The sequence below is a fragment of the Lagopus muta genome, chromosome 1 (assembly GCF_023343835.1).
Source record: "Lagopus muta isolate bLagMut1 chromosome 1, bLagMut1 primary, whole genome shotgun sequence".
Taxonomy (NCBI): Eukaryota; Metazoa; Chordata; class Aves; order Galliformes; family Phasianidae; genus Lagopus; species Lagopus muta.
In genome coordinates, this window is record NC_064433.1 from 825,798 (window position 1) to 846,076 (window position 20,279).

Here is a 20,279-nt window from a genome sequence, read left to right on the forward strand (position 1 = left end):
TCCTGCCGCTGAGTGCAGACCAAGATCTGCCTGCTGCTGCTCCTGTGCTGACTCCAAAGCCCTTCAGAGACTGGGGTCTCTGTTCAGAACCCCCCAACCCACCCCCTGCCCCAGTGCAGTCCCACCTGCAGCCCCATGCCCCCCAGCAGGGCTGTGTTTAGGAGAGGATCCCCCACTGATACAGCGCTGCAGCCACCCGCAGCCGTGCCAAGCCAGCCGTGACAATGAGCTTTGTCAGCTCACATCTGCTAAGCAGCAGGGACCAGGGCTGTGAAGAACCATTCTGGAGACCCTCCATGAGGTTATTTTGCAGTTTGGGGAGGCTGCAATTATGGCAGGGGCAGAACAGCAGCCCCTCAAGCCCCCCTGGAGGCCAGCTCCTGCCCTGGGACTGCATGGCATGCTGGCACCGAGCGATTGGTAAAGGGCTGCTGAGCACAGCACCAAGAAAACAACAACAAATCCCAGGATTTACATGGACTCCCAGCAGCCACTCCATCTGGAAGCTCTGCAAATCCCAAAGCTGTGCATGCAGCCCTGATCCCAGCGCTGTGCTCATCCCACTGCTCCAAGCACCATAAGCTCACTGTGCTGGCACAGACCAGAGCCCAGGGTCTGACCGTGAGCTGTTTCCTAGGGGGCAGCTGCTTTGTGCCACATTCCTCTGAGCACACATCCCCCCCAAACCATCCAGGCTGCTGCCTCACAAGAGCTGGGTTATCGCAGAATGAGGGATGCTCAGATCTGGAGGGGTTGGAACTGACCTCTGGAGATGGATCAGACCCTGTGCTCCTGGGGCAGAGCAGAGGGGAGAACCTTTCCTACCCTATGGCCACGCTCTGTGCAATGCACCCCAGGGTCCCACTGGCCTTCTTGGCCACCAGGGCACACTGCTGGTTTGTTGTCAGGCTGTTGGCTACTAAGACCCCCCTGCTCCTTCTCTGCAGAGCTCCCTTCCAGCAGCCCAGCTCTCAGTCTCTTTTTGTGGCCCTCCTCTGGATGCAGAGTGGAGACAGAAGAAGAAGAAAGGAGGGGGATGAGGTCAGGAACCAATGTCAACTCCATAGGTGCACTGCAGAAGCAATGGACGCACGCCTTCCTGCTGCCCCAGCACAGCAAGATCCTTCCTGTTCAGGGGAAAGGACACACAGACACCTCTGAAGGGCCTTTGAGAAAACATGGCTGCAAAAAAAGGAAAAAAAAACCTGGGCAAAAACCTATCTGAAAAGGCCGTGAGTGCCAAGAAGCAGAGGCTGTGACCTTGGCTTGCTGAGTCCTGCAAAGCTTTTGCATGGATTCTGTGTGATCTGCCTAACCTTCATCTTTGTGTTTGTGAGCAAGGTGGTGGCTGTGTGCTCTGAAGCAGTGTCACAGCACTCAGCTGCCAAAATACAGTTCTCTGGGGTTTATTCCATCTGTTCTCCTGCCGGCCTGGCACAGGTTTGGGGCTGGAGGCTGCGGGGAGACAGGAGATACACAGGAGAGCAGCTCTGTATGTAGGCAGAGAGCAGTGGGACACAGGGGGAATGGCTTTAAAGTGGAAGAGGGGAAAACGGGGTCAGATGTGGGGAAATCCTTTGCCCAGAGGTGATGCAGCCCTGGTGCTGCTGCCCAGAGCTGTGGGTGCCCCATCTCAGAGGTGCCCAAGGCCACGGATGGAGCCCTGGACAGCCTGAGCTGCGGGGCTCCCAGCCTGTGGGGCTGAAGGGACCCTTCCAACCCAACCATTCTATGGTTCCATGACCTCTAAGGAACCCTTCCATCCCAAGGAATTCCCTGACACTGGACTCTGCCACATGCAGTCACAGCTTGAGCCCTTCCCTGGAACAGCTCGTTCTGATGAGGCACCAAACTAAAGCACAACACAAACCTCAAGTATGCACGTCGCTGCTTCAAAAACCATCCAACGTATTCATGCTGACATCCTCAGTGAGAGAAATTTCCCAGAGGTTTAACATTTTGGGAAGGCAGTTCTATGAAGTAAGTGGCCAACAAAACCCGAAGGCAAGAGAAACGCATCAGCCTCCTTCTTGTGTGTGCTGAGGGCTGTGCAAGTGACCTCAGTCACCAGCATTTGGAGAACAAACACGGGGATGTAAGAGATGACTGTGAAGTTAAAACCGAGAGGACGCAGATAACCACGCAGAACAAGCAAAGAAACCTTCCAACAGCTGAGAAACTAACAGCAAGGGGAATAAAAAGCACAAACACAGAGCAGAGGAGCTGAGAGGAACCTGGTGAGCCTGAAGCCACAGGGGAAGAACAGGAGCAGTGATTCCCCAAAGCAGAAATCCCCATGGGGCGCTGCCAAAGTTAAAAGAATCCTGAGCTGTGGGGGCTGGAAGGGACCTGTGCAGCTCCCCCATGCAAACCCCCCCACCAGTGCAAACCCCCCAGCAGTTCCCTGCAGCAGCTGCACACAGAGCATCCTGGCAGGTTTGGATCAGTGCACAGAAGGAGACTCCCCCACCCCTCTCCGGGCAGCTGTGCCAGGGCTCTGCCACCGTGAAGTCAAGAAGTTCAAAGTCAAGATGCTCCAGGCCCTGTCTTTGTATCCATGCAGCTGCACGAAGGCTGTGGGATCATTTGGAGCCTTTTAGGGGAAAAAAAATCAAGGCTGCTGCATGCACAGAGCCGGGGGCAGACTCTGTTATCGCGCCCGTGCCGCTCGCTAATCCGTGCTTCAAGCGCATCACCAGCCGCACCGCAGCTCCCGAGGAACGTGGCCAAGTTGTGCTCATCCCATTTGAGATCTCAGACAGATGTAACTACCAGGAGCTGTCACACAGAGGCCAGAGCTAACCTGCATTGTGTACAAAGCACCCACACAGCCCCCACGTCACTGGGGTGTCCGTGCAGAGGCTCCCCGCTGCCGTCGGGCGCTGCTCTATGCAGCAAAGCAGTCCCTGTCTCCTTGACCCACACCTGGGTCACCATGGGGCCTTGTCTCACAGCCAATGTCCACATAAAACAGTATTTCCCTTTCCAAGAGGCTCACTCCATTTGTTTGGAAGCAAAGTGGAGCAGCCCATCCTCAGTGCTGCCTGACCTCCTTCCTAAACAGCTCTGCTAAGTTCACGCTGCGCTCGCCCAGCAGCTTATCTCTCCTTCCTAATCACCTGGCTCTGTGCAGGAACCCTGCGAGGCAGCCTGACAAAGTCCAGCATCACCAAACACAGCATTTCCACCCGCAATCCACCCCATGCATGTCTCACGATGCACAGCTCCATGTGCTTCTAAATCAAGCTGATGACACAACCCCTCGCTGATACCCCTTCTGCTGCAACTCCAGGAGGAGTTGAAGAGAACGATTGTGCTCCTGCTCAGCTCCAAACAGAGATGCTGTGTCCGTGGGTGAGTGTCAGCCTGCTGCCCGCAGCTGTGCCCGCTCTTCCCATCCCTCTGTGGTGATGGATGGAGCCGTGGGTGATGACAGAGCTGTGGGCAACGACGGAGCCACGGCGCTGCGTGGGCAGGATGGGGAACGGCCAAGCTTGGGGAGGAGACACTCAAGCACTTGGTGAGATGCTGCCTTTCTAGGGCTCCTGCTTGCCCTGGGGAGGTTCACAGACCCATGGAAGCCCAGAATAGTTGAGAAGGACCTTAAAGGGCTGAGTTGGAAGGGTCCTTAAAAATCACAGAATCCATACAGCGGTTGGGTTGGAAAGGACCCCTGTGCCTCACCACCTCTACAGGCTGGGTGCCCCCAGCTCAGGCTGCCTGGGGCCCCATCCATGGCCTCCAGGGATGGAGCATCCACAGCTGTGGGCAGCAATGCCAGGGCTGCACCGCCTCTGGGTTTTCCCCACATCTGACCTCAATCTCCCCTCTTTTGGTTTAAAGCCATTCCTGTGTCCCATCGCTCTCTGCCTGTGTACAGAGCCCCCCCTCCTCCTGTGCATCAGTGCCTTCAGGGCCTCAAGGCTGCAGCGAGATCTCCCTGCAGCCAGCCCTTCTGCAGTCTGCACACCTCCCTCAGCCCTTCCCCACACACAGCTGCAGCCTCTGACCATCCCTGCATCCTCCTCAGGTCCTGCTCCAACAGCCCCACACCCAACCCCAGCAGCTGAGCACCCACTGAGCCAAGCAGCACCAATGGGCACAGCTGCACCCACAGGGGACACCACTGTCCATCCACAGTGCACACACTGGCGGGATGTGTTCACACTTCAGAGCCTGCTAACGTGTCCCAACCCCAAGGAATGTGCTGCCCAGCCTGGCTCTAGCGTGTACCCAAAGCCCTGACCGGGTCCTGCATGCAGTTTACTTCACATGGTTTCAACTAACAGACACTCATCTCCATTCTTCAAACATCAGACATTTGGCTGCACGTATCTAAACGAGAATCAAACCAAGCAGCATTAGGTCAGGACCTTAAGAATGCCAGAAATCTTCTCCCACCCTTTAAAGATTAAATATTAAGAACAATTTCTTCTCTAAAAGAGCAGCCAGGCACTGGCAGAGGCTGCCCAGGGCATTGGGGGGCTCCCCATCCATGGAGGAGGACCACGGAGATGTGGCACTTGGGGACACAGCAGGCACAGTGGGGGTGGGCTGAGGTTGGACTCCATGATCCTTATGAATCCCTCCCAATTTGGAATAACCTCACGATCTCAGAGGTCTTTCTTGGATACCCCGTGCTGGGTGCCGAGCTCTGAGCTGCCCATGTTGGGGCAGGGCATCCTCTGCACACCAAGAGTGCTTATCTGGGCCATCAGCAGGAAGGTGACGCAGCGATGAGGGGCGGGCAGCCCAGCTTGTTTTCTGCTCCACTTCCTACAGCTACCCACGGCACAGATGCACCTAACAAACCGAGACGCTCCATTTTCCTCCCCCAAAAAGTCCCTGCTGCATCCTGAAAAAAAAGGGATAAAAGCAACGTGCTTCTCTGACCCAATCTCAGACACGAGGCACCAGCAGCTGACAAACTCAAGGGCTGTCTCCTGCAAGCTGACACGTGGCTGCTTCTGAGCCACGCCACAAACAAAAGGGGATTGGGATTGGTGCAAGGAGAGGGTCTTTGCTCTGTGGGGTCAGCAGTCCTCACATGCAATGCAGACCTCAGCCAGCCCTCTGCATGCAGAGCTGGTAGGATGCCCACGCTGCAGGCCTGAGGGACACGTTCCTATAAGGGGAGAATGAGGTCAGATGTGCCCCATACCCCTCACAATTGCACCCCTTCCTATTATGACCACCAGGGCACGTCCCAGATGCAGGCTGAGCCTCTTTTGTTTGTGTTTGTTTGCTTCCAGCATGGATGAAACTGCAGCTGCTTCTCCCAGCCAGCATCACAGGGCTGCAAACTGGGAAACAAAGCTCGCCGGGAACCAAATCTGCAGATTCCTCCTCAACTGTGAAAAACGCAAACTAAAAGTGAGAGAAATTTCAAAAAAAATAAAATAAAATACATTTCCAAAATTCTCACTGGCAGCAAACAAAATATTACTAACAGTGAAGGAATTTGATCGCAGCATATGTTTCAAATTGGTGCTTCCTCCTCACGTTCACCCACTCTGCCGAAACCGTGACACACGTGGAAGGCAGCAGACAGCACCAGCCTGGCCCTGGTGGGCACACAACCATGGAACAGTGCTGGTTCTGCAGTCCTGGCACCTTGCACCACCCAACAGCCCCATCCTCCCGATCCTCACGCTTCAAGTATCCACCAACACCTCTCAGATCCCTCTCAGCCTTCCCTCCTGCGGGCTGCACACCTCTCAGCCCGCTCCATGCAGAGGTGCTGCAGTCAGACGGGCAGCACTGCACGCACACAGAGCCACCCTCTCCCCAAACGTGGATGTGGCAAATGCAGCCACATGCTGTTGGCAACCACTGGGGGTGGTTCAATGGATGGGGCTTCCACGCGCGTGGAGCAGCCGCTGTGTCTGAGTCAAATGATGACTCACTTGGCTGGGCCGCACGGCAGCACACACTGAGATCCCGCTGCCAGCAGCTGGCCTGCAATAGCAGCAGCCCCACAGCCACCCCAGGGCAGCAGCAGCAGCCCCACAGCCACCCCATGGCAGCAGCAGCCGCCCCACAGCCACCCCAGGGCAGCAGCAGCAGCCCCACAGCCACCCCATGGCAGCAGCAGCAGCCCCACAGCCACCCCAGGGCAAATCCTTTACCAACTTCACCCAGCGTGGGGCCAGGCCTCACTCTATGCTCCATACAGAAACCCAACGATGGCCAATGCTGGATACGCTCTCAACCTGCACTGCTCCTCCCCAGACCCATACAGAGCATTGGGAACATAGGAGCCCCCCAACCACAGCAGGCAGACAGCAGCCATTGCTCTGCACAGAGAGAACCACAAGCACCAAGAGAACTCAACCCAACTGCTGTCAGAATACCATCAGCCATCACGGCTCTATGGGATGAATATCCATAGGGAGCTGGGTACCAGCTCCACGCAGAGCCCCACAGACCCCATAGAGCACCATGCCAGGCTCCCACACACCCCATTTCCTTTCCTGCCCCCTCCATGGCCTAGCAGCAGCTTTGCATGCTTTCAGTTTCTGCGATGGCACAGAGCTGCTGGCTTCCTGGCATCCCCCAGCACACGGAGGTGGCAATGGGCAGAGCCCATTCCCAGCCCTGCCTGGGGGGGGCTCGAGGGCAGCTCCCTCCCAGGAGCTCTGTGTTGTGTGGGGCGGGGAGGAGCAGCCCTGAGACCGACCCAACCTGTACAGCAATTAGTCACAGGCGGAGGGGAGCAGCGCGCGCCCTTCCTCCCAGCCCTTATCTAAAAGCTGCCTTCAGGGAGGGGGGGGGGGGGGGTGCAGGAAATCCAGCGGGAAGGAAACGCTGTCAGATTGACCCCCGATGTCAGATAGCTGCTCACAGGGACAAGGCTGTGCGTTCTGCAGCAGATGGATGCTCGGAGAGGCTCTGCAGCAGCAGCTCCTCAGCTTCACCACATTCAGCTGTCAGTCAGTCTGTCAGTCTGTCTGCCCCCAGCACGCAACCAAACACCCCACAGACCCTGTGCACCTCCAGCCCCGCTGCGCTAGTGGCTCTGCAGCACTAATTAAGACCTGACCAAAGCCTGATTGCTCTGTGCTAATAGCACAGCACCTGCACCTCTGGTTTGCAGTCTCTTAACCTGGCCAGCTCCCACCAGTCTTTACAGCACCAAAACCCACTCAAGATCTGCAGGGTCAGGGCCGCACGCTGTGCCAAGATCCAAACTGACATAACACAAGTGCAGTTCTGTGCCCTACAGGTGAGATTTCCAACTTCAAACACAAACCTTGAAGCCAGAAGAACAGAGCTCATTCATGGTGAGGTCTCCTCTGTAACGTCCCACCAAAGTTAATGCCTTCACCACTGAGCACCTTCTGCAGACGCGTCCTGAATGGTGCCGTGAACATTCGTGACATTTCTCTTTCACTTCTGGGTGTGCAGAATGTGGGGCAAGGACAGGATAGGAGAGGATACTTCAGGACTGCCCCACAGGGCCACCGATAGCCACTGCTGTGTGCATGAATTGTGACCCCAGGGCAGGACCAACACAGTGCAGAACAGAATCATCCAGGCTGGAAAAAAACCTCTAACACTATCAAATTCAACCACATCCCACCGTGTCCCTAAGTGCCACATCTCCAGGAATGGGGACTCCCCCACTTCCAGCACGCGACCTCCTTTTCCCAGAGGAAATGTTTCCTAACATCCAACGTGCTCAGAGACAGCACGTAAAGGAACCACAAACTGAGCAGCTGTGCCCCAGTCGACAGAGTTCAGCGTGGATCCCACCTGCAGCATGGGAACAACCTGAGGGCACCGGGGCCACGCTCCTTGGATCCTCACCAGGGCTGCAGCACTGAGAGAACTGAGGAGACAACAACAAAATTCACTGCAACATCATTCAGAGAACACTGTGGATCCTGGACAGGCCCTGCTCTGCAGCCCAAGGCCTTTCCTGATGCTCTGCTCTGGGTCCAGCAGTGCTGAGGGGCAGCACCACGCAGTGCACCCAGAGCTCCTGCTACTTACACAGTTTGTTGGGACTGCAGGACTGAAACTAGCAGCTGGATCCCACAGCATGACAGCACTGAGCACCACAAACGCCAGCATTCATGTAACAGAACCTCAGAACTGGAGGGGCTGGAAGGGAACTCTGTACAGCCCCCCCACTGCAATCCCCCACGCAGCAGCACACAGAGCATCCCTGCAGATTTGGATCTCTGCACAGAAGGAGGCTCCCCTACCTGTCTGGGCAGCTGTGCCAGAGCTCTGCCACCCTCACAGCACACAGCTCTTCCTCACACTCACACACAACTCCCTGGCCTCCAGTCTGTGTCCGCTGCCCCTTGTCCTTGTGCTGGGCATCAACAAACACAGCCCAGCCCCTTCCTCCTGACCACAAACCCTTCAGATATCCACCAGCTCTGCTCAGACCTCCCTCAGCCTTCACTCCTTCACATGTACAGCCTGCAGGGCTCTCAGCCTGCCCCCAGCAGGAGCTGCTCCAGGCCCCCTCCATCTCTGCACCGTCAGCTGGGCTCTCTCCAGCAGTTACCAGCCTGCTTGGAACTGAGGAGCCCGCACCGGGCACAGTGCTGCAGCTGTGCCTTCCCCAGTGCAGAGCAGAGAGCAGGAGCACCTCCCTGCTCTGCTGTCTGCACTCTATGCAATGCATCCCAGGGTTCCAATGGCCTTTTGGGCCACCAGGTCACACTGCTGGCTCACGGTCAACCACTGGTTAACTGCTGGTTAACTGTTGGTCAACTAGTGGTCAACTGCTGTCCTTCAGGACCCCACCGGTCCTCCTCCGCAGAGCTCTTTCCCAGCAGCTCAGCCCCCAACCCGCACCAATGCATGCTGCCATTCCTCCCCAGGCTCAGCACTCTTCACTTGCCCTGGTGCTCTCAGTCTGCCCCCATCAGGAGCTGCTCCAAGCCCCCACCATCTCTGCACCTTCAGCTAGGCTCTCTCCAGCCTGCTTGGAACTGAGGAGCCCGGCACTGGGAGCAGTGCTGCAGCTGTGCCCTCCCAGCGCAGTCACGGCGATCTGCGCCCCACGGGTGAGGGCAGGCCGGGGTCAGGGCCGGGGTCAGGCAAGGATCGGGGTCAGGGCAGGCCATGCTCAGGAGCCTCCAGGCCGCAACCCCGCTCCCCCCCCCGGCAGCCCATAGGCTGCGGCCCCCCCGGGCCTCCACAGCCCCTCTCCGCAGCCCCGTGCCCAAACCCTTCACCCGGAGCCTCTCCCGCCCCTCGCTGAGGTAGGCCCCGCTTCCATCACTCTCCCCGCCGCCCCTCAGCTCCAACCCTTCGGCCCACCCCGCCACGTCTGTGGGGCGCGGCCTGCGCCCCTCCGCCCCGCTCACCGCGCTTTTCCGCGTCGTAGCCCACCAGCACGAAGTAGTCGGCGAGGCGGGCCATGGCGGCGGGCCGGACCGGGCCGGGCCGCGCGGGGAGGGCCGCGCTCACCGCCCGTCCGCCGCCGCCGCCGCTCTGCCCGCCCGCCCGCGCGCCGCCCCCGCCGCCGCCATCTTGGCCCCGCGCGCTGCCCGGCCCGGCCCGCCCGCACTGCGCCTGCGCAGAAGCCGCGGAGATGGGCGTGGCTACAGCACCGCCGTTGGGGAAAATGGAGTGGGCGGGGTTTAAGGGAGATGGGCGTGGCTTTTCGTCGGGAGCGGGCGTGGTTTGTTGGAGGGATAATGGGCGTGGTTTTGGCGATATGGGCGTGGTTTAAGTAGTGGGCGTGGCTTCGGGGAAAGGGGGCGTGGCTTTGGAAGCGGAGGGCGCTCCTCGGGTGCGGTCCCAGCGGGCGGTCCCGGATGGAGGGAGGGGATCTTGGGGTGTCGGAGCTGTGATCCTCGTGGATCCTTTCCGGCTTGGGATAATCCATCATCCCAGCATCCCGTGATTCCGTGTTGCCACGATGATTCTATCGTCCCACAATCCCTTGATGAAGCGCTGGAGATACGGTTATGGCACACATAGGGGTGTGGGGATGAGCTTTGCACTGAGAGCACCCCTGGGTTGTGTTCCAGGGCCCTGCAGGGCTAGTGATGGTGCCACAACATCAGGGATGTCCCAGGCAGGGTACCGCATACCACATCCCCACAGGTGTCCCTATGTCCCCACGTTCCCATGTCACTGCATCCCTGTGGCCCTATGCCTGTGTGATGCCCCTACATCCCTGTGTCCTCACGTCCCCATGTCCCCACGTCCCTACATCCCTGAATCCTTCTGTCCTCGTATCCCTGCACCCTGGTGTCCCAATATCCCCATGTCCCCATGTTCCTGTGTCACTGTATCCCTGTGCCCCTATGTCTCTGTGATGTCCCTACATCCCTGTGTCCCCGCGTTCCTGTGTCCCTGTGTCCCCATGTCACTGCATCCCTCTGTCTCTGTGATTTCCCTCCATCCCTGTGACCCACTGGGGTGCTGGGGATACCAAAGGTGCTGGGGACACTGAGGACATTGGGGTCATTAGGAGGATACTGGAGACAACTGGAGATGCTGGGGAACACAGTGAGAACACTGAGGATGCTGGGAACACTGGTGGCACTGGGAATACTGGGGATGTCAGGGACATGGGGCGCTGAGGATGCTGGGGACACATTTTCCCCTTATACCTCAATTTTTCCCCTTAACTCTCCTGGTGGTGACTGACGCTGCTCCAGTGTTTTTGTGCTCTCTCACCCGATGCATGGATTCCTCCAGCAGCGCCAGGCTGAGTGCTGCCCAATCCTGTGTCCATTGCTACCTGCCTGCCATAACATCACGCTGCCCCCGTCTCCAATCCCTACCCAATCCCATCCCATCCCCACCTCTATCTCCACCTCTATCCCCATCCCCATCCCCATCGCCATCTCCACCTCCATCCCCACCTCCATCCCCACCTCCATCCCCATCCCCATCCCCATCCCCATCCCCATCCCCATCTCCATCTCCATCCCCATCTCCATCCCATCCATCTCACCCCAATCCCCATCCTACCCCATCCCATCCCCTTTCCCTCCCCATCTCCATCCCCATCCCCATCCCCATCCCCATCCCCATCCCCATCCCCATCCCCATCCCCATCCCCATCCCCATCCCCATCCCCATCCCCATCTCCATCTCCATCTCCATCTCCATCTCCATCTCCATCTCCATCTCCATCTCCATCCCCATCTCCATCTCCATCCCATCTCCATCCCCATCTCCATCCCCATCCCCATTCCCATCCCCATCTCCATCCCATCCCCATCTCACCCATCCCATCCTCCATCCCATCCCTCATCCCCCATCCCCATCACCCCATCCCATCCCCATCTCCATCCCCATCCCATCCCCATCCCCATCCCCATCCCCATCCCATCCCCATCCCCATCCACCCCATCCCCATCCCCATCCCCATCTCCATCCCATCCATCTCACCCCAATCCCCATCCTACCCCATCCCATCCCCTCTCCCTCCCCATCGCATCCCATCTCATCCCCACCTTCTTCCTATCCTCATCCCAGTTATCATCCACATTCTATCTCATCCCCACCCCCCTCCCCATCTCATTCCCATCAGCATCCTCATCCCCAACCCCATCCCCATCCTATTCCATCCTCACCCCCTCCCCATCCCCATCTCCATCCCCATCCTGTCTCATCCTCATCCCCCCACTCACCCCGAGTGGAAAAGGGGGAAAAGGATGAGTAGGGCTGCTCCCCCCCCCCCCCCCCCCCCCCCGCTCCCTTTGCAATTAAATAGATGTTAATTAGCCGAAAATGGCCAAAGACCTGATGTCCCATCCAGGCTCACGCAGTCACCTCCACCTCCCGGATGGGGGGCACACGGGGTGCCATGGGGAGCCCCCACCAGAAGCCTGGCACAGGGACCCCCATCCCATCCCCACCATGACGTGGCTCGAATAGGCACGCTTTGCCACTGCTTGGCACAGCACAGCTGGGCGCAGCGCCCCGAGCTTGACACGACTTTACACGGCACGGCTCAGCTTGGCACGGCTCAGTTTGGCACAGCTCGGCACGGCACGGTTCGCTGGGGCTCAGATGAACACGGCACAGCTCAGCACAGCTCCCCAGGACGTGGCATCGCTATGCTCCACCCTGGGCAGGGGGCACAGGTCCGGGTGAGGAGCGGACTCGACCCCGTTCCCGGCCGAGCCGTGCCGAGCCGAGCCGAGCCAAATCCCGAGGAGCGGAGCCGAGCCGAGCCGAGCCAAATCCCGAGGAGCGGAGCCGAGCCGAGCCGAGCCAAATCCGGAGCAGCGGAGCCGAGCCGAGCCGAGCCAAATCCCGAGGAGCCGAGCCGAGCCGAGCCGAGCCGTGCCGCCCCGTTCCCCGTGGCTCCTCCCGCTGCTCCTCCCGCCCGGCGATATTTAACCTGGGCCGGGTGGGGAGCAGCAACGCGCAGAGAGAGCGGCTCCCAGCGGAGCCGACACCGGGACCGGGCAGCCCCGCAGGCAGGTACGGGTGGCACCGGGCACGGCACGAGGCGGGGTGGGCACCGGGGGAACAGCGCTGCTATCGGCTCAGACTTCGGCGCTGGGACCCCCGGAGCCGCTTCGTGGTACATTGCGCTGAACCGAGCCGTGCCCATCTGCGCCCATCCGAGCCTTGCCCGGCCCTGAGCGGCTCTCCTCTCCCCGCAGCAGCCGCCCCGGCCACGCCATGAGAGCAGCGCTGGGTTGCATCACCCTCGCTCTGTGCGCTCTACAGCTGCCCCACGGCCGAGCCCTGCCCCACGGCCGCTCTCCCAAGCACAGGTGAGGCGATCCAGCATCGCCCTGCATCCCGCAGAGCGGGGGCAGCTCCGGGGGTCTGTGGAAGGGAGACGGGGGGGACTCCTATGGATCCTTTTGTGGTGGTCCCGAAGTGCTGTGGGAGCCCCGGAGTGGGGCAGGGAATGGGGGAGATAGGGGAATAGAAGATAGGGATGGGATGGGGAATGGGAATAGGGGTGGGGATATGGGGATAGGGTGGAATGGGGAATGGGGACAGGGATGGGATGGAGATCTAGGGAATGGGAGGTAGGGGATGGGATGGAGAATTGGGACAGGGAAGGGGAAATGAGGAATGGGAAATTGGGGGGAATGGGAGATGGGGAGAAGGAGGTATTTGATAGAGAATGGGGGTAGAGATAGGGGATGGGACCGGGGAATGGGGATGGGGATTGGGTGGAATGGGGAATGGTGATAGGAATGGGGACATGGGGGATGGGGAATAGGAGATATCTGATGGGGAAGGGGGGCAGGGATGGAGATACGGGGAACGGGAGGGGGGATGGAATAGGAGACAGGGGATGGGAATGGGACCAGGGATGGGGTGGAATGGGGGATGGGAATTAGGATAGGGATGAGAGTCAGATATGAGGAATGGGGATGGGGGATGGGATCAGGGAATAAGGCAGAGTGGGGATAGGGATGGGGATATGGGGTCTGAGAGAGAGGGAATGGGGTACAGGGGCTGGGAAAGGGGGATGGGGTGGAATGGGTGGTGGGTGACGTGGAATTGGGATAGGGGTGAAAATCAGATATGGAGAATGGGAATAAGGATGGGGATTTGGGAAATAGGGGGGAATGGGAGATGGGGAATAGGAAATATGTTGGGGGATGGGGACAGAGATGGGCTGGAATGGGGATAGGGATGGAAATATGGGGAATGGGACCAGGGAGTGGGGTTGGAGTTGAATGGGAGATAGAAGATGGAACCAGGGAATGGGGTGGAATGGGGATAGGGCTGAGGATATGGGGAATGGGAGACAGGGGATGGGGAACAGGGCTGAGGAATGGGAATGGGGGTGGAACTGGAGATGGGGAACTGGGACAGGGATGAGAATCAGATATGGGGAACAGGGGGTGAGGAATGGGACCGGGGGATGAGATGGAGGGGTGGGGAGGGAGGGGGGAAAGGATAGGAATGTGGGAAATGGAACTGGAGGATGGGGAACAGGGCTGGGATGGGATGGGGATGTGGGGGATGGGAGACAGGGGATGGGGAATGGGGACCTGAGGCTGAGTGGGAAGGGCTGAGGGGCGCTGAGGGCTGCACACACAGGGGCACCATGGGTGTGTATGGGGCACCTCCTGTCCGTGTGCGTTGTGTGAGGGTGTGGGGCGTGAGGATGGCGTGGGACACGCGTGTGTCAGGCGGTGTGCACATGCCTGGACACGCGTGTAGCTGTGTGTGGGGGGTTGATGGCGTGCGTGCGTGGCTGCACGCGCTGCGGCACGTGGGTGTGCGGTGTGGGTCAGGGGTTACGGCGCTTTCACGGGTGGGAGAAGGGGGAACACGACTGTATGTGTGGGGTCACCCCATGGCCATAGATGTGTCCGTGTCCATATCTGCTGGGGGGTGCTGTCTCTGATGTGGATGGGGGGCAGGTGACGTGTTCTAGGGATGGCTCTCTGCCCAGTGCCCCCCTGTGCACAAACACCCCCCTCTTCTCTCTGCAGATTCCCAGGGGCAGTGAACCAGTGCGGGATCAGGGCAGAGGATGGACAAGTGCTTGGGGGAGGGAAGGGCGAGAGCTGAGCCAGGGACGCAGTCACGGTCATGGGCAGAGAGCAGCTAGGGGTGTGTGTGTGTGTAGGGGGGGGGGCTCTGGGGCACATGCATGGGGGGTGTGGGATGCAATGCTCTGCACCCACCCCGTCCCACTGACCCCATCCCACTGACCCCATGCCATTCTCTTGCAGGGAACCCCCAGACAGGAGACTCCCCCCAGCCATTCTGCGCTTACCCCACCGGCACCCACCGTCGCCCCACGGGGAGCCTCCCCAAGGGCTACAATCCAACCTCAGACTCAAACAACTCATCATCCCTCGCCCCCAACCGGCCCTATGGCACGGCCCCAAGCCGTCCCCAAGGCACAGACACCGACACCCCCCGGGGCAGCGGGGCCGGCGTCACATCGGGGCTCGGCTGCACCGCGCTCAGCCGCTGAGGGTGGGCTGCGTGCTGGGCACGTGTCAGGTGCAGAACCTCAGCCACCGCCTATGGCAGCTGATGGGCCGCCCAGGCCGCCAGGACTCATCCCCCATGAACCCCAACAGCCCCCACAGCTATGGGTAAAGGGTTTTTTTTCCCCCCCCCTCCTGCTTCTCCCCCTTCCCAGGACTGTGTGGGTCGGGTAGGAGCTGACACTAAAGCACTTCCAGCGGCTGTGGGCTCCTGTGCGCCTTTCTGTGGGATCCCTGCAGGGGATGGGGCAGCAGGGGGGTGGTGAAACCTCACAGGGATGCACCCGTGGAGGGGATGGGATGGACGGAGCGCAACCAGGGGGGATATCGACGGAGCAGCAAGCACTTCCATGGAGGTACCAGCGTGACTGCCCCATGGCTGCAGCTCCATGTGCCCCGTTCCTGTGCCAACTCTGGGGTGCACAACTGCACGGACACCCCTAGGACTCTCCTGGGAGACCCGACACCTCCTGTCCCCATTGGGTCCCCGCCCCAGCGAGGTGCCCTGGGCTCAAACGCTGCGATTTTGGCACAGATGCGCGCGGCCGCGTTCCCCCAAGCCGTGCGCGCTGACCCGGGGGATCGCGATCCTGCGGTGCCGCCTGGCGGCCGCGCTGCTCTGTCTGTCCGTCCGTCCGTCCGTCCAGCCATTCTTGTGTCCGCGTGGCTTCCCGTCCATCTGTCCGTCCTCCTGCCTGGCTGGCTGTCCCGTCCGCACATCCACTTCTCCATCCGTGTGTCCGTCCATCCGTCCATCCATCTGCCCGTCTGTCCTTCCTTCCTACTGCCTGTTTGTCCTCCTGGCTGCCCATCCCCCTCCCCAAGTCCATCTGTCCCCCCAGCCCCTCTCCCCCCTCGGGGTGCAGTGTCTCGCCCCCCCAGTTCTCCCCCTGTTGGCTGCACCGTTTCCCACTCCCAGGATGTGGAGGGGGTGCGAGATGCAGAGGATCCCCACATCCCCCTTCTCCCTCCCCCAGCCCCAACCAACACCCCCCACCTCCCCTCCCATAGGCTAGGAAAAGCCACTGGGCCCTTGGGGGGAGGGAGAAAGCAGCAGCAGAACCAGGGACCCCCCCTAACCCCAATCTGCAGCCCTACACTCGGTGCTTGTCCCATTTGTCCCCGCCACCCCTGTGCCCCCTTTGCCCCGAGCAAGGAGCAGTGCGGTCAGACTTCAGCTCCCCCCACCACCTCCCAAAGCTTTAGGGGTCCTACCTACAGATGAAGTTCCTCAGCAACGGGTGGATTGGGGGGGGGCTCCTCACTTCCAGGCTGCATTTGTGGGGCAGGCCAGGTTGTGGGGAGCAGCTCAGGACTCCCCAGTGCAGTGACCGCAGCACCTCAGGGTGCCTTGGCCATGGGTTCAAACATTAACTGGGGGCGGTTAACTGGTGACTGATTGCCCCTGAGCCTGGGGATAAAGGTGGGGGGTCCTGGCAGCTGCATGTGTGCCCCCATCCTGGACAGCAATGAAGGTCCTGCAGGCGGTGAGTAGCTCATGGAGGGCAGGACAGCAGCCACCCTCCCCCTAAGGAAGCCCACCCCATAACTTGGAGTGGTGAAGAGCAGCCATGGGGGAGGCAGGAGAGTCCCTCTGTGGAGGGGGTGGGGGGTCTCAGGGCTTCAGTGCCATCACCTCAAAGTGGGGCCCAAGCCCGTGGATCTGACTCCCAACACATGGATCTGACCATGCAACACCATGCAATGTTGCTCAATGTTGTTCAGTTGGAGGTGGGGGGGGGGGTTTCTTTTGGGGTCACAACATTCCTGAACCCTCACTCTGCTCCGGGGAGGTGGAGGAATGGGGGCAATGGTTGGGTTAAGGGCTGGCCTTGCTCACCTGGAGCCTTCCACCAGGACCCCAACCCTAATGAGCCACAGGCCAGCAAGGACAAGGCTGAGCTGCGCAACTACACGGTGAGGGGTGGCTGTGGGGCTGGGGAGAGGCCATAGGGCTGAGGGGGCTGTGGGGAGGGGGGGGGATCTGTGAGGTTAGAGGGAATCCATAGGGCTGGAGGAAGTCCATAGGGCTGAGGGGTCCATGGGGCTGGAGGGAATCCATAGGGCTGAGGGATCCATGGGGCTGGGGAGAATCCATAGGGCTGAGGGATCCATGGGGCTACAAGGGGGTCCATAGGGCTAGAATGTCTCCAGGGCAGGAGGGATCCATGGGGCTGAGAGGCCTGTGGGACCAGAGGGAGTCCATAAGGCTGGAAGGTGGTTCGCAGGGCTAAGGGGTCCATGGGGCTAGGGAAGGGTTTGTGGGGCTGGAGGAAATCCATAGGGCTGAGGGGTTCATGAGGCTGGAGGGAGGTCTGTGGGGGTGGGAAGAGGCCATAGGGCTGAGGGGTCTGAGAATCCATAGGGCTGAGGGATCCATAGGGCTAGAATGTCTCCAGGGCTGGAGGGATCCATGGGGCTGAGAGGTCTGTGGGACCAGAGGGAGTCCATAAGGCTGGAAGGTGGTTCGCAGGGCTAAGGGGTCCATGGGGCTAGGGAGGGGTCTGTGGGGCTAGAGAGAATCCATAGGACTGAAGGGTTCATAAGGCTGGGGGGAGTCCATAGGGCTGGAGGGAATCTACAGGGCTGAAGGGTCTGTGGGGCTGGAGGAAATCCATAGGGCTGAGGGGTTCATGAGCCTGGGGAGAGTCCATAGGGCTGGAGGGAATCTACAGGGCTGAAGGGTTGAAGGGTTTGTGGGGCTGGAGGGCTTGTGGGGCTGGAGGAAATCCATAGGGCTGAGGGGTTCATGAGGCTGGAGGGAGGTCTGTGGGGGTAGGGGGAGCCCATAGGACTGAGAGGTGTGGGGGGCTGGAGGGAATCCATAGGGCTGAGGGATCCATAGGGCTAGAATGTCTCCAGGGCTGGAGGGATCCATGGGGCTGAGAGGCCTGTGGGACCAGAGGGAGTCCATAAGGCTGGAAGGAGGTTCGCAGGGCTAAGGGGTCTATGGGGCTAGGGAAGGGTTTGTGGGGCTGGAGGAAATCCATAGGGCTGAGGGGTTCATGAGGCTGGAGGGAGTCCATAGGGCTGGAGGGAATCTACAGGGTTGTAGGGTTGAAGGGTTTGTGGGGCTGGAGGGTTTGTGGGGCTGGAGGAAATCCATAGGGCTGAGTTCACATGGCTGGAGGAAGGCTGAAGGGTGGCCTATGGAGTTGGGTGGGGGTCCACAGGGCTGGAGAGGGTCCTGTGGATCTACGGGGGACTGAACCCCCCAGCCCCGACCCATTGCTGCAGGAGGGGAAGCTGCTGGACCGCGTCTACAACACGTACCTGCAGATGCACACCCACCAGACAGTCGACTTTGTGCGTAGGAAGGTTCGTGTCCCATGGGAGGTACTGGGAGGGGGGGGAGAGATGGTGGGGGTCCCCCTGGGCCGGTGCTCACCATCCCCACCTCCGCAGAGTGCTGAGTACGGGGGCTGCTCGCTGCGCAGGATGAGTGCCATGCAGGCCCTGGAGCTGCTGGACCAACTGGTGGATGAATCCGACCCGGATGTGGATTTCCCCAACTCCCTCCATGCCTATCAGACAGCGGAGGGCATCCGGCGTGCCCACCCTGACAAAGGTGGGGTGGTAAAGGGGGGTAGGGGGGGGTCTGGCTGCCTAAGCCCCCTCCCCAGGCTGTGGATAGGGGGGCTGATGACCCCCTGCTTACCCCCAGATTGGTTCCACCTCGTGGGGCTGCTGCACGACCTGGGCAAAGTCCTGGTGCTGTTCGGGGAGCCCCAGGTGAGGTGGGGGTGAGGAGGGTCGGGGACTGCAGGACCCCCTCCTTGGGGACCCCTTAGGGGACACCGGGGATGTTTGTCACCCCCTGCAGTGGGCGGTGGTGGGGGATACCTTCCCAGTGGGCTGCAAGGTGCAGAAGTCGGTGGTCTTCCACGATTCCACCTTCCACAACAACCCTGACACCAGGGACCCCCGGTACAAGTGAGTGCAGCTCCTCTGTAGACGGGGAACCCGGAAGGGAAGGGTACCATGGTGTGACTCTGACCCCCCCCTCTTCCCTGCCCCTCAACTCTGCCCCCCAGCACCGAGTGTGGGATGTACCAGCCCCACTGCGGCCTGGAGAATGTGCTCATGTCCTGGGGACACGATGGTGAGCGTGGGGGACACACAGAGACCCAGAACCCTTTGTAAAAGGATGGGGAGGGGGGGGTTCCCTCCATAGCCCCCTCCTCCCCACCATGCACAGAGCATTGGGGTGGGGGGAGCAGCCCAGCCCCCCAAACATCCACTTCCTCCACAGAGTACATGTACAGAGTGATGAAGTTCAACAACTTTGCCCTGCCCAAGGAGGTAAGGGAGGGCTGGGGTTGTGCAGAGGGGGGCCAGTCACTCCAAAGGGCTGAATGCTCCCCAATTCCCCCCCCCCCCAGTACCACAACCCTGTCCCCCTTCTTCCCCCCCCAATACCACAACCCTGTCCCCCTTCTTCCCCCCCCAGTACCACAACCCTGTCCCCCTTCTTCCCCCCCCAATACCGCAACCCTGTCCCCTCTTCCCCCCCCAATACCACAACCCTGTCCCCCTTCTTCCCCCCCCCAATACCACAACCCTGTCCCCCTTCTTCCCCCCCCCCAATACCACAACCCTGTCCCCCTCTTCCCCCCCCCAATACCACAACCCTGTCCCCCTTCTTCCCTCCCCCAATACCACAACCCTGTCCCCTCTTCCCCCCCCCCAATACCACAACCCTGTCCCCCTTCTTCCCCCCCTCCCCAATACCACAACCCTGTCCCCCTTCTTCCCCCCCCAATACCACAACCCTGTCCCCCTTCTTCCCCCCCAATACCACAACCCTGTCCCCCTTCTTCCCCCCTCAATACCACAACCCTGTCCCCCTTCTTCCCCCCCCCCAATACCACAACCCTGTCCCCTCTCTTCCTCCCTCCTTCCAGGCCTTCTACATGATCCGCTTCCATTCCTTCTACCCCTGGCATGCACACGGGGACTACAAGCACCTGTGCAATGAGGAGGACCTGCGCATGCTGCCCTGGGTCAAGGAGCTCAAGTGTGTGGTGATGCTCATGGTGGGGAGGGGGAGAAGGTGCTCCTCACCCCCCTCCCACCACCTCTGACCCCCATCCTCCCCATTGTGCTCCCCCAGCAAGTTCGATCTGTACACCAAGCAGGAGGAGCTGCCCGACGTGAAGGAGCTGCAGGGGTACTACCAGGCCCTGATTGATAAGTACTGCCCTGGGGAGCTCTGCTGGTGAGCTGGACCTCCAGCCACAGCCCCTTCCCCCTCCAGCCACAGCCCCCCCCCAGCAATTAGCACTCCCCCCACTGTGTTCACCTCTGTGCAGTCAATAAACCCACCTGCCATGCAGACAACGCCTCGGTTGTGTTCAGGTTATGGGGGGT

General features: G+C 60.2%; 3 protein-coding genes across 13 annotated transcripts in view; 2 read left to right on the forward strand and 1 right to left on the reverse strand.

Annotated features, from left to right (window-relative positions):
• Positions 1 to 9,436, reverse strand: part of SBF1 (SET binding factor 1) — a 61,584-nt gene extending 52,148 nt beyond the window's left edge. For all 10 annotated transcript variants that reach the window (XM_048969260.1, XM_048969204.1, XM_048969193.1 and 7 more), the window contains exon 1: positions 9,330 to 9,436. In XM_048969260.1, the coding sequence (XP_048825217.1) occupies positions 9,330 to 9,384 (55 nt within the window). In that variant the 5' untranslated portion in view covers positions 9,385 to 9,436. The remainder of the gene's footprint in view (positions 1 to 9,329) is intronic.
• A 2,296-nt stretch (positions 9,437 to 11,732) lies between these two features.
• On the forward strand, positions 11,733 to 15,023 carry ADM2 (adrenomedullin 2). 2 transcript variants are annotated; one of them, XM_048926307.1, is made up of 3 exons: positions 11,733 to 12,414; positions 12,600 to 12,713; positions 14,646 to 15,023. In XM_048926307.1, exons 2-3 carry the CDS (start codon positions 12,619 to 12,621, stop codon positions 15,019 to 15,021), a joined length of 471 nt encoding a protein of 156 aa, XP_048782264.1. In that variant the 5' UTR covers positions 11,733 to 12,414; positions 12,600 to 12,618; the 3' UTR covers positions 15,022 to 15,023. The 2 variants fall into 2 exon arrangements, with proteins under 2 accessions (XP_048782264.1, XP_048782255.1); XM_048926298.1 differs by having other exon boundaries at positions 11,733 to 12,713.
• Positions 15,024 to 16,323: 1,300 nt separating this feature from the next.
• Positions 16,324 to 20,256, forward strand: MIOX (myo-inositol oxygenase). The gene is made up of 10 exons (XM_048926169.1): positions 16,324 to 16,396; positions 16,767 to 16,826; positions 18,147 to 18,227; positions 18,315 to 18,477; positions 18,574 to 18,641; positions 18,733 to 18,842; positions 18,944 to 19,011; positions 19,162 to 19,211; positions 19,814 to 19,926; positions 20,023 to 20,256. Exons 1-10 carry the CDS (start codon positions 16,379 to 16,381, stop codon positions 20,129 to 20,131), a joined length of 840 nt encoding a protein of 279 aa, XP_048782126.1. The 5' UTR covers positions 16,324 to 16,378; the 3' UTR covers positions 20,132 to 20,256.
• Positions 20,257 to 20,279: the final 23 nt, after the last annotated feature.